This window comes from Loxodonta africana, chromosome 7 (assembly GCF_030014295.1).
Source record: "Loxodonta africana isolate mLoxAfr1 chromosome 7, mLoxAfr1.hap2, whole genome shotgun sequence".
NCBI lineage: Eukaryota > Metazoa > Chordata > Mammalia > Proboscidea > Elephantidae > Loxodonta > Loxodonta africana.
This window is the reverse complement of record NC_087348.1, coordinates 986,514-1,000,403: the sequence shown is the minus strand read 5'-3', so window position 1 is coordinate 1,000,403 and position 13,890 is coordinate 986,514. Positions and strand designations below refer to the sequence as shown.

General features: G+C 45.2%; 1 protein-coding gene across 3 annotated transcripts in view; it reads right to left on the bottom strand.

Annotated features, from left to right (window-relative positions):
- Positions 1-13,890, bottom strand: part of AP2A2 (adaptor related protein complex 2 subunit alpha 2) — a 97,992-nt gene that overhangs the window by 44,036 nt on the left and 40,066 nt on the right. For all 3 annotated transcript variants that reach the window (XM_064287552.1, XM_064287553.1, XM_010602439.3), the window contains exon 2: positions 1,519-1,587. In XM_064287552.1, coding sequence (XP_064143622.1) covers positions 1,519-1,587 — 69 coding nt within the window. The remainder of the gene's footprint in view (positions 1-1,518; positions 1,588-13,890) is intronic.

Below are 13,890 nucleotides of genomic sequence, written 5' to 3'. Positions count from 1 at the left end.
GAGGGCAGGCATGCCTCACTGGGTCTCAGCCATCTGTCTCAACCCTCTTCAGCCCTGAAGGTGATGGAATTCCACAACACCTACCTGAAACTTGCCCGTCAATCTTTTATTACTAACTCAGGCAGATGAACGTACTCTAAATAAATTAACTTCCATTTCACAACAGCTTCAGAACAAATTGCCTAGCCACAAAAAAAAAAAAAAAAACCAAGTTCCATAAAAACTAAACACAGATCCCAGCATTGTTCTTTTCCACACCAGGGGTTCTTTCACTTGAGAAGTGTAGAAAAGTCCTTAGATTCAACCCTCAGCCAGATGCTGAGTGGCCAACCAAAGGCCTGGTCTTCTTCCTGTGAGTTCAGGGTGACGCCTGCTGCTGTGGATGTGGGAATGCTCCCAGCCACGTAGCCTCGGCCTGGCCATGGTATTCCTGTGGCCTTCACCACGTGAGCCGGCCCCAGAGGGCTCCTGCCAGCAGCAGCAGCCTCGCACTCTGCAGCTCACCTGCAGCCTAGAGGCCCCAAACCTCCCCAGTGCCGACACCATCAGCCTGCACTTGCCCACTTCCAGCTTGCCTGGCAACTACAGCCAAAGGGTCTGAGCCCCAAGCTGCCTGCCTTGGGGATGCTTCCCTCAGCCCTAGGGGTCCTGGGATTTCCTTACAGCTTGTAGTCAGTCCCTCTGATCAGAGACAAATAGTCCTTTGTAGTAACTGTCCCTCCTTAACCAGCCGCATGGCTTCTACCTCCTGACAGTCCCCTGGCTGACCCAGGCTTCAGGGCACAGTGCAGGGCTGCAGCCACGTCTTGTAGCCAACAACCTACCTGTAAGTCCTCCTAGTGGATCCTGGGGCCTGGCTTAAAAATGTTAAAACGGGCTGTCTTCTGCCTGTCCCTGTGGTTCCCCAGGGTTCTGTCCTCGCCTTCCCCTCAACACAGCGTTCCTGGCAATCTCTGCCCCCGGGTGGTTAGAATATGAGACTGGAACCAGGCCTCAAACCTGTGAAAATGTCCCTAAAGCCTTTACACCTCTCCAACATAGGGAAGATGGGGCAGGTGAGCACACCACAACTGCTCTTGGGGTGTCTTCCTCTGTGTGTCAGTCAGGTCCCTGCGGACAGATGCCGAGAGGCTGTGCATTAATGCAGTGAAAAGCACAGCAGCACCCGCTCTGACAGCTCCGTCACACTTGGAGCTCTGAGGCATCAGGTCCGAGCTGCCTCCACCCCGGCATGTCTGCGGAGGGAGACAGCTGCACCCATCAGTCCAGGAAAAGAAGGGATCCTGGGGCGGGGGGGAGTGGGGGCATGCCAGCTACTCAATTAAATGTACACCAAACAACTCAAGAATAACCCATGGCTTGACTTTAAACACTTTCTAATCCTACAAAGCCACAACGGTAACTGTGTACTGACAGCTGAACTTTGGTTTGAGATTAAAAAAATAATATTAAAAGGTTAGTCCTTACTATATAAAATTTACAGTAGACCATTTCGTGGAATAAGTTAAACACACTTACCTTTAAATTTTGATCTAATGTTTGCCAGTTCTTTATTTATCCTCTTTATTTCTGCTTCTTTACTTTTGCCTAAAAAAGAAGGAAACACTTTCTTACTTTAACTGATTTCTAACAGCAATACCTGTTTCGGGATATGGCCCACATTCTGAGAACTAAAGGCACAGCCACTGCTTTAAGGGTGAAATGAGACCCCGGACGCCTCCGGTTCAGCGCCTTTTACGGAAGAGCAAAAGGAGAGAAGCCCTCTGCCCAAATATAAGCCAGGCGGGAGTGCCCATGGCAGAGCCCAGAGGCCCTGACCCGCACCCTGGCCCAGCCTCCACGGGCCCAGCACGGGAGCATCCATCCATATGACGGGACAGTCAGGACGGGGCACATCTGTGAGCACGCCCCCAGGAAAGCAGCTGTCTCCACAGGTGTGGCTGGATGTGATGCTCGGCCGCACAGCTTCTAATTATGACTTTCTGCCACGTTTCTGGGCTGAGAAGGCCCTCAAAATACCTGCTAAATGTTTTCCACAGTAATCATTACCAGCCGATAACAGTTTACTCTGAAAATTGATTTTCAGTGCCACAGATAACAGAAGTATAAAGTTCTAACTACTGTATGCATCCAATTTTCTTTCCTTATGCAACTCACCAACCTGCAAAAGCTGGTAAGTCTACTTTTATACTATCCAATGAAGTTTGGGAATTCTCCATTGTATGAAAACGGTATAGAAAATAAATTATACATGTTACAGGTTGTCATGGATTGAATTATGTCCCCCCAAAAATATGTGCTGACTTGGTTAGGCCATGATTCCCAGTATTCTGTGGTTGTCCTCCATTTTGTCATTGTAATTTCATGTTAAAAAGGATTGGGGCGGGACTGAAACACCCTTACCAGGTCACCTCCCTGATCCAAGGTAAAGGGAGTTTCCCTGGGGTGTGGCCTGAACCACCTTATATCTCTCAAGACATAAGAGGAAAGGGAAGCAAGCAGAGAGTTAGGGACCTCATACCACCAAGAAAGCAGCACCAGAAGCAGAGTGTGCCCTTCGGACATGGGTCCCTGGACCTGAGAAGGTCCTCAACCACCTGAAGATTGAGGACAAAGACCTTCTTCCAGACACTTGAAGCTGATGCCTTGAATTTGGACTTTTAGCCTACTTTACTGGGAGGAAATAAATTTCTCTTTGTTAAAGCCAGCCACTCGTGGTAGTTCTGTTACAGCAGCACTAGATGACCAAGACATAGGTCAGTGTTCACGACCTACTGAATCTACCGCTAACCTTGCATGAAGTCAATAAACATTTGCATTCACGTGTCCAGCACGGGGTGGAGACTAAGCCATATTGAGTTTCACTCCATCGTGACTAGCTGTGCAAACTGAGGCCTAAACAGACAGCATGGGCAATTTTACAAGAGCTACGTGAAGTCACCAAGGATTTCAGTTCACTGGGATCCACAATCAACGCCCATGGAAGCTGCTGCACTCAAGAAATCAAAAGACGCAGGGTCTTAAACGCTAACAAGCGGCCATCTAAGATGCATCAATTGGTCTCAACCGACGTGGAGCAAAGGAGAATGAAGAACACAAAGGACACAACGTAATTATGTGCCTAAGAGGCAGAAAGGGCCATATAAAGAAGAGACTACATCAACCTGAGACCAGAAGAACTAGATGGTGCCCGGCTATAACTGATCACTGCCCTGACAGGGAACACAACAGAGAACCCCTGAGGGAGCAGGAGAATAGTGGGATGCAGACCCCAAATTCTCGTAAAAAGACCAGATTTAATGGTCTGACTGAGACTACAAGGACCCTGGAGGTCATGGTCCCCAGGCCTTCTGTGAGCCCAAGACAGGAACCATTCCCAAAGCCAACTTTTCAGACAGGGGTTGGACGGGACTATGGGATAGAAAATGACACTGGTGAAGAATCAGCTTTTTGGATCAAGTAGACCCACGAGACTATGTTGGCATCTCCTGTCTGAAGGGGAGATGAGAGGGTAGAGGGAGTCAGAAGCTGGCCAAATGAACACGAAAAAAGAGAGTGCAGGGAAAGAGTGTGCTGTCTCATTAGACGGAGAGCAATTAGGAGTATATAGTAAGGTGTTTCTAAATTTTTGTAGGAGAGTCGAACTTGATTTGTAAACTTTCACTTAAAGCACAATAAAAATTTTAAAAAACGGGAAAAAAATAAATCAAAAGATGCACTGCACTGAGCAGATCTGCTGCAAAAGACCCTCTTTAAAGTGTTAAAAAGCAAAGACATCACCTTGAAGACTGAGATGCACCTGACCCAAGCCAAGGTGTTTTCAATCGCCTCATATGCATGTGAAAGATGGACAATGAATAAAGAAGACTGAAGAAGAACTGATGCCTTAGAATTATGGTGTCGATGAACAATACTGAATATACCATGGACTGCAAAAAGAATGAACAAATCTGTCTTGGAAGAAGTACACCCAGAATGCTCCTTGGAGGCAAGGATGGAGAGACGTCTCACATACTTTGGACATGTCAGGAGAGATCAGTCCCTGGAGAAGGACATTACCTTAGTCATCTAGTGCTTCTATAACAGAAATACCACAAGTGCATGGCTTTAACAAGCAGAAAAATTTATTTTCTCATGACCTGTTGCTGTTGTTAGGTGCCGTCAAGTTGGTTCCAACTCATAGCAGCCCTGTGCACAACAGAATGAAACGCTGCCCGGTCCTGCGCCATCCTCACAATCGTTGTTCTGCTTGAGCTCGTTGTTGCAGCCACTGTGTCAATCCACCTCGTTGAGGGTCTTCTTCTCTCCCACTGACCCTGTACTCTGCCAAGCACGATGTCCTTCTCCAGGAACTGATCTCTCCTGACAGCATGTCCAAAGTATGTAAGACACAGTCTCGCCATCCTTCCCTCTAAGGAGCATTCTGGCCGCACTTCTTCCAAGATAGATTTGTTTGTTCTTTTGGCAATTCGTGGTATATTCAATATTCTTCGCCAACACCACAATTCGAAGGCGTCAACTCTTCTTCCGTCTTCTTTAATCATTGTCCAGCTTTCACATGCATATGATGTGATTGAAAATATGATGGCTTCAGTAAGGAGCACCTTAGTCTTCAGGGTGACATCTTTGCTCTTCAACACTTTGAAGAGGTCCTTTGCAGCAGACTTGCCCACTGCAATGCGTCTTTTGATTTCCTGACTGCTGCTTCCATGGCTGTTAATTGTGGACCCAAGTAAAATGAAATTTTTGACGACTTCGATCTTTTCTCCATTTATCATGATGTTGCTCATTGGTCCAGTTGTGAGGATTTTTGTTTTCTTTATGTTGAGTTGTAATCCATACTGAAGGCTGTGATCTTTGATCTTCATTACTAAGTGCTTCAAGTACTCTTCGCTTTCAGCAAGCAAGGTTGTGTCATCTGTATAACACAGGTTGTTAATGAGTCTTCCTCCAACCCTGATGCCCCGTTCTTCTTCATATACTCCAGCTTCTCAGATTATTTGTTCAGCATACAGATTAAATAGGCATGGTGAAAGAATAAAACCCTGATGCACACCTCTCCTGACTTTAAACGAATCAGTATCCCCTTGTTCTGTCCGAACAACTGCCTCTTGATCTATATAAAGGTTCCTCACGAGCACAGCTAAGTGTTCTAGAATTCCCATTCTTCGCAGTGTTATCCATAGTTTGTTATGATCCACACAGTCAAATGCCTTTGCATACTCAATAAAACACGGGTAAACATCCTTCTGGTATTCGCTGCTTTCAACCAGGATCCATCTGACATCAGCAATGATATCCCTGGTTCCACGTCCCCTTCTGAAACCAGCCTGAATTTCTGGCACTTCCCTGTCAATATACTGCTGCAGCCGTTTTTGAATGACCTTCAGCAAAATTTTGCTTCCATGTGCTATTAATGATATTGTTCTATAACTTCCACATTCAGTTGGATCACCTTTCTTGGGAATAGGCATAAATATGGATCTCTTCCAGTCAGTTGGCCAGGAAGCTGTCTTCCACATTTCTTCACATAGATGAGTGAGTACCTCCAGTGCTGCATCTGTTTGTTGAAACATCTCAATTGATATTCCATCAATTCCTGGAGCTTTGTTTCTCACCAATGCCTTCAGAGCAGCTTGGACTTCTTCCTTCAGTACCATTGGTTCCTGATCATATGCCACCTCTTGAAATGGTTGAACATTGACTAATTCCTTTTGGTATAATGACTCTGTGTATTCCTTCCATCTTCTTTTGATGCTTCCTGTGTCAATTAATATTTTCCCCATGGAATCCTTCACTGTTGCAACTCGAGGCTTGAATTTTTCCTTCAGTTCTTTCAGCTTGAGAAACACCGGGCATTTTCTTCCCTTTTGGTTTTCCATCTCCAATTCTTTGCACATGTCATTATAATACTTTACTTTGTCTTCTCGAGACGCCCTTTGAAATCTTCTGTTTAGTCCTTTTACTTCATCAATTCTTCCTTTTCCTTTAGCTGCTCGATGCTCAAGAACAAGTTTCAGAGTCTCCTCTGACAACCATCTTGGTCTTTTCTTTTTTTCCTGTATTTTCACTGACCTCTTGCTTTCTTCATGGATGATGTCCTTGATGTCATTCCACAACCCGTCTGGTCTTCGGTCACTAGTGTTCAATGCGTCAAATCTATTCTTGATATGGTCTCTCAATTCAGGTGGGATATATTCAAGGTCATATTTTGGCTCTCGTGGACTTACCCTGGTTTTCTTCAGTTTCAGCTTGAACTTGCATATGAGCAATTGATGGTCTGTTCCACAGTCGGCCCCTGGCCTTTTTCTGAGTGATGATATTGAGCGCTTCCATTGTCTCCTTCCATATATGCAGTCAATTTGATTTCTGTGTGTTCCATCTGGTGAGGTTCATGTGTATAGTCACCGTTTATGTTGGTAAAAGAAGGTATTTGCAATGTAGAACTCATTGGTCTTGCAAAATTCTATCATTCGATCTCCGGCATTGCTTCTATCACCAAGGTCATATTATCCAACTACTGATCCTTCTTCTTTGTTTCGAACTTTCACATTCCAATCACCAGTAATTATCAATGCATCTTGATTGCATGTTCCATCAATTTCAGACTGCAGCAGCTGATAAAAATCTTCTATTTCCTCATTTTTGGCCTTAGTGGTTGGTGTGTACATTTGAATAATAGTCGTATAACTGGTCTTCCTTGTAGGCGTATGGATATTATCCTATCACTGACAGCGCTGTACTTCCAGATAGATCTTGAAACGTTCTTTTTGACGATGAATGCAACACCATTCTTCCTCGAGTTGTCATTCCCAGCATAGTAGACTACATAATTGTCCGACTCAAAATGGCCAATACCAGCCCATTTCAGCTCACTAATGCCTAGGATATGAATGTTTATGCATTCCACTTCATTTTTGACAATTTCCAATTTTCCTAGATTCATACTTCATACATTCCAGGTTCCGATTACTAATGGATGTTTGCAGCTGTGTCTTCTCATTTTTAGTTGTGCCATATTAGCAAATGAAGGTCCCAAAACCTTTACTCCATCCACATCATTAAGGTCGACTCTACATTGAGGAGGCAGCTCTTCCTCAGTCATCTTTTGAGTGCCTTCCAAACTGGGGGGCTCATCTTCCAGCACTATATCAGACAATATTCTGCTGCTATTCATAAGGTTTTCACTGCCTAACGCTTTTCAGAAGTAGACTGCCAGGTCCTTCTTCCTAGTCTGTCTTAGTCTAGAAGCTCAGCTGAAACCTGTCCTTCATGGGTGACCCTGCTGGTATCTGAATACTGGTGGTACAGCTTCCAGCATCACAGCAACACGTGAGCCTCCACAGTACGACAAACTGACAGACACGCAAGAGTCTCATGACCTAGTAGGTTAGAAGTCTAAATTCAGGGTGTCAGCTCCGGGGAAGGCTTTCTCTCTCTGTTGGCTCTGGAGGAAGGTCCTCATCAATCTCCCCGTGGACTAGGAGCTTCAAGAGGTCATTGAAAAGACAGGCAAGAAAGAGAAGACCAAGATGGATGTCACAGGAGACTCTGAAACTTGCTCTCGAACGTCGAGCAGCTAAAGCAAAACGAAGAATTGATGAAGTAAAATAACTAAAAAGAAGATTTCAAAGGGCGTCTCGAGAAGACAAAGTAAAGTATTATAATCACATGTGCAAAGAGCTGGAGATGGAAAACCAAAAGGAAAGAACACGCTCGGCGTTTCTCAAGCTGAAAGAACTGAAGGAAAAATTCAAGCCTCAAGTTACAGTAGTGAAGGATTCCATGGGGAAAATATTAAATGACGCAGGAAGCATCAAAAGAAGATGGAAGGAATACACAAAGTCATTATACCAAAAGGAATTAGTCAATGTTCAACCATTTCAAGAGGTGGCATGTGATCAGGAACCGATGGTACTGAAGGAAGAAGTTCAAGCTGCTCTGAAGGCACTGGCGAAAAACAAGGCTCCAGGAATTGATGGCATATCAATAGAGATCTCTCAACAGACAGATGTAGCGCTGGAGGTGCTCACTCATCTATGCCAAGAAATATGGAAGACAGCTTCCTGGCCAACTGACTGGAAGAGATCCGTATTTATAACTATTCCCAAGAAAGGTGATCCAACTGAATGTGGAAACCATAGAACAAAATCAAAATTTTGCTGAACATCATTCAAAAACAGCTGAAGCAGTATATCGACTGGGAACTGCCAGAAATTCAGGCTGGTTTCAGAAGGGGACGTGGAACCAGGGATATCATTGCTGATGTCAGATGGATCCTGGTTGAAAGTAGAGAATACCAGAAGGATGTCTACCTGTGTTTTGTCTAGTATGCAAAGGCATTTGACTGTGTGGATCATAATAAACTATGGATAACACTGCGAAGAATGGGAATTCCAGAACACTTAATTGTGCTCATGAGGAACCTTTACATAGATCAAGAGGCAGTTGTTCGGACAGAACAAGGGGATACTGATTGGTTTAAAGTCAGGAAAGGTGTGTGTTAGGGTTGTATTCTTTCACCATACCTATTCAATCTGTACGCTGAGCAAATAATCTGAGAAGCTGGAGTATATGAAGAAGAACGGGGCATCAGGGTTGGAGGAAGACTCATTAACAACCTGTGTTATGCAGATGACACAACCTTGCTTGCTGAAAGTGAAGAGGACTTGAAGCACTTGCTAATGAAGATCAAAGACCACAGCCTTCAGTATGGATTACAATTCAACATAAAGAAAACAAAAATCCTCACAATTGGACCAATGAGCAACATCATGATAAACAGAAAAAAGACTGAAGTTATCAAGGATTTCATTTTACTTGGGTCCACAATCAACAGCCATGGAAGCAGCAGTCAAGAAATCAAAAGACCCATTGCATTGGGTAAATCTGCTGCAAAGGAACTCCTTAAAGTTTTGAAAAGCAAAGATGTCACCTTGAAGACTAAGGTGCCCCTGACCCAAGCCATGGTATTTTCAACATCATATGCATGTGAAAGCTGGACAATGAGTAAGGAAGACAGGAGAAGAATTGACACCTTTGAATTGTGGTGTTGGCAAAGAATGTTGAATATACAATGGACTGCCAAAAGAAGGAACAAATCTGTGTTAGAAGAAGTATAACCAGAATGGTCCTTAGAAGCAAGGATGGGGAGACTACGTCTTACATACTTTGGACATGCTGTCAGGAAGGATCAGTCCCTGGAGAAGGACATCATGCTTGGCAGAGTACAGGGTCAGCAGAAAAGAGGAAGACCCTCAACGAGGTGGACTGACACAGTGGCTGCAACAATGAGCTCAGGCTTAGCAAGGATTTTAATGATGGCTCAGGACCGGGCAGTGTTTCGTTCTGTTGTGCATAGGGTCACTATGAGTCGGAGCCAACTTGAGGGCACGTAATGACAACAGAAGCTTCTCTGCCCAGGAATGCCGTGTCCAAGGGACACTCTCTGTTCCTGGCACTGCTTTCTTGGTGGTATGAAGTCCCCTGTCTCTCTGCTCACTTCTCTCTTTTACATCTCAAAAGAGATTGGCTTAAGACAGTATCTGATCTTGTAGATCTCATCAATGTAACTGCTGCTAATCCATCTCATTAGATCATTGTGATAGGATTTTACAACACACAGGGAAGTCACATCAGATGACAAAACATACAATACTGGATATCATGACCTAGCCAAGCTGACAGATATTTTTGGAGGACACAATTCAATCTGTGACAGATATCATGCTTGGTAAAGTAGAGGATCACTGAAAAAGAGGGAGACCCTCAATGAGATGGACTGACACAGTGGCTGCAACAATGGGTTCAGGCATAAAAAAGAACATGAGGATAGTGCAGAACCAGGCAAAGTTTCGTTCTGTTGTACATAGGGCCGCTATGAATTGGTGCTTACTCGATGGCACCTGACAACAACAACAACATGTCTTTAAAAGGTGCTGCATTAAAAAAACAAGGAATTAAGACAGCAAGGGAAATTAGAAAATACCGTGAAATGAATGAAAACAAAAACACAACATACCAAAACTTATGGGGTGCAGCGAAAGCCATGCTGGGGTAGATTTACAGCTGTAAAAGACAGGTACATCTCCAAGAGTTAGAAAAAGAAGAGAACCACAAGGAAGGGCTTCTGGGTGGTAGGCAGAGCTCTGTTTCTGACTGGGTGGTAGTTACAAGGGCGTCTGCCTTATAATAACTCTGTGATTTTCTATACCTCTGTTTTATTTTACAATAAAAAGGAAAAATAAGAGTAAACTGCCTTGTGAGGCAATGGATTTCCAACTCCCTGCCTTCTGCTGGTTCCTCCCATCCATCTGACCATGGCTTCCCCTGCTTAAAACCTGAGTCTCTTCCAAGTGCAGTGGTGACATCCATGCCTGGTGTGGCCTGTGTATGAGGTCCTGCATTTTCTGGGCCCTGCCCACCTGTTCGCCCCTCCCTAAGGGCCAAGCTTGGAGGGATGGACTAGAACACCGCCGGGCCCAATCCTCAGGCATTCTGCCTCCTCTGTCTGGTACACTTCCCTTTGCACCTTCAGCTGAGCCATCAGACTGTCTCTACTCTGAGAAATCCTCTTCCACCCACTGGCTGGGTTGGGTGCTCCAGAGCACCATGCTCAACCTCACCACAGTGAGCGCGGGACAGCAATCTCATGCGCGTTTAGCTTCACTGTCCCCGCTTGACTACCCGACTAAGCCACCCGGCCCTTAAGAGCTGGGACCAGCACCTCGTCATAGGCACATTTCCCATGGGATGGCTGCCAATCAACACAGACCAGGGCTGAGTGGTGGCAGGAGGGCTCTGCCCTGGCTGGAGGCTGGACGGGATGAGGGGCGTCCCTGGCCTGCACCCTCCCTCCCGCAGCAAGGGCAATCAGGAAACCGTGCAGACACAGGTGTGGACGGCAGAGGCACCACTCCAGGAGACCCATGTGTTCCAGCACTGACAAGACTACAGAGGGATAGAGCCTGCCGGGACCGCTGTGAAGGCTGTGACGGGAGCTATTCAGGAAGGAGCCTCTCACCCTCAGAGTCCTTGTGTGAACATGGAGAGGGGGATCAAGGAGCATAAAGCACCAGAATGGCACCCAGAACACAGCCCGAAACAAGAGCCCTGAACCAACTATTGTTTTCTATCTAGCTGACCAAAGCTATCACTAAGTATCATGCCCTGCCGACGTCTAAAAGAAAACGCGAGGAAACAATCTGCTTCTCTTGGTACACGGTGCCGATCAAAGTGAAAATTTTAAAGAAAATCTGGTCCAATTGTGGGTGACTGGTTTTTTTTTTTTTTTTTTTGGTTATCTAGACACAGACGGGCACACTGCATTGACTAAGATGCTGCGGTAGAGGCGTTCCCGCTGCGTGGCCCAGGAGCAGCCGTCTGTGTACACTGGCGCCCCCTGTCGAGGGTCTCCTGCAAGAGCACGCAGGGAGGATTTTAACCTCCCACATTGCTAGGAACAGGTCTAACAAAAAAATCTTATCTCTTTTTAGATAAAGAATTCTCTATGGGGAGAAAGCAAGGCTGACCTGCCCTGACCTGAGAAGTGGATGGTAAAGGGCGAAGTCTGGGGAGGGGAAGGAGCTGCAGGGGTCAGCCCTGCCCTCCTGGAATCCAATCTTTGCTCCACAGTAAAAAGGTCCTGGTCTTTGCCTCTAAGTTGTCTCTAGACACAGCAAGTCTTCAGGCACTGGGTCACCATACTTATAGCAGGTAATTCCTACAACGGATTTAGGAGCTCTGTTGGCTAATAAGTAATCTAGACCAGCCCATAGCCACTTCGCAAAAGCAAGCTACAATTTACACCAAGTACAGGGTCGCTATATTCGATGACGACGGGTTTTTGTTTTTTTTTTTTATATAGGGTCGCTAGGAGTCTGAATTGACTCAACAGCAAGGGGTTTGGTTTTTTTAAGTAGCAACAAAGGAGTCCTGATGGCGCAATGGCTAAGCACTTGCTGCTAACGAAAAGGCTGGTGGTTTGAACCCAGCAGCGGCTCCATGGAAAAAAAGACCTGGCAATCTGCTCCCGTGAAGATTTGCCACCTTATAGGGTCGCTATGAGTCAGAATCAACTCGATGGCACAGAACAAGTAGCAATAAGTGGACTGCCAAAAGAAGGAACAAATCAGTCTTAGAAGAAATACAACCAGAATGTTCCTTAGACGCGAGAATGGTGAGACTTTGACTCACTTATTTTGGACACGCCATGAGGGAAGATCAATTGCAAGAAAAGGACATCACGTTTGGCAAAGCAGAGGGTCAGTGTAAACGAAGGAAACCCTCAATGAGACGGACTGACACAACAGCCCCAACAATAGGCTCAAACACAACAATGATCATGAGGATGGCACAGAACTGGGTAACATTTGGTTCTATTGTACATGCGGTCGTCCTGAGTCAGAGCTGACTCAAGGCAACTAACGACAACAACTAGTAGCAAAGAATGTGTTCTGTGGGGCCGGCATTTGATAAAGGATCTCAGGTTGTGAGAACTACTGCCCCTGGTCATTCTTCAAGAAGAGCATGTTCGTGAGACTATGCAGGTGACCCCTGTCTGGTGGCGAGAGGAGAAGGACGAGGGGGACAGGGAACACAGGTGGAGAGGAGGAAGGTGCTGTCTCGTTAAGGGGAGAGCAGCTGGGAGCGCGCGGCAGGGTATGTGTGGCTTTTTGAATGAGAGACTGACTTGATCTGTAAACTTTCACCTAAAGCACAATAAATAAATTAAAAAAAAAAATCATAGCACGGTTAATTATTTCCTCTCGCTTGCAAGCTGAACTCATCAACTGACCGTGTTACTATTCCAGAAGCAGTCCAAGTTCCCAAACAAACAATACAGGTTTGGGGAACAGATTGCACCGTGCTATAAAATTCCAAAATCTTAACCGTCTAAGTCTTTGAAATGACAATAAAACTTGGTCGAAACAAAGACCGTTAAAACCAACCACCAGTTGCCGTCAAGTTAATTTCCACTCACGGTGAACCCATGCGTTGCAGAGTAGAACTGTGCCACAGGGTTTCCAAGGCCGTTAACTTTCAGATGCAGATCTCTTGGTCTTTCTTCCCAGGTGCCTCTGGATGGGTTCAAACCATCAACTCTTCAGCCAGCAGCCACACGCTTAACCATCTGTGCCACCTGGGGTTAGTCTTGGTATAAAATGATTTTATTAGGTAACTCAAAAGCCTAAAATTGACAAGAAAAGCCTATTTTTTTGGAGAAAGGTACTATCGTTAAAACTGTACTGAAGGTATTTCTGAGATCAAGCCAGGGCTGCAATTCCACTCCATGGCTTACTAGCCCGGAACGTTGAGGACTGGTTTGGCTTCTTTCAGCCTCAGTTTCTCCTTCCTGAAATGGAAGTGTCAGCAATCAAAGGGTTTTAACGAGGACCGCACATGGCAACATTCAGAAAGCACTCGAGATGCAGAGCATCTGGGGCGTGGGTGGCTACCAGGTCATCAGAGAGGTCTTCTACATGTTCTCTTAATTAACAGATTGGAATAATGGACCCCAGGACAGAAATTCACAGCAACAGCAGATTGGGATAAAAAACATCACAGAATATTAAAACTTTTACTCTCACAAGTCACTGAAGACAAGCCCAATTGGCTCTTACAAATGTTAGTTGGCATATGATTTTTTAAATGTGGCTTAAGACATAATTTACAAACCATACAATTTGCCCCTTTGAACTGTGCAATTCAATGGCTTTTAGCCTATTCACAGAGCTGTGCAGCCACCACCACAAGCTAAAAAGAAATGTCTTATCCATTAGCAGTCACTCACAACCCCTCTCTGGCAACCAGTGATCTACTTCATTCCTTTTTATTGCCAACTAATATTCCATTTTCCTGTCTTTTCAATGACTTCATGCTTTCTTCATG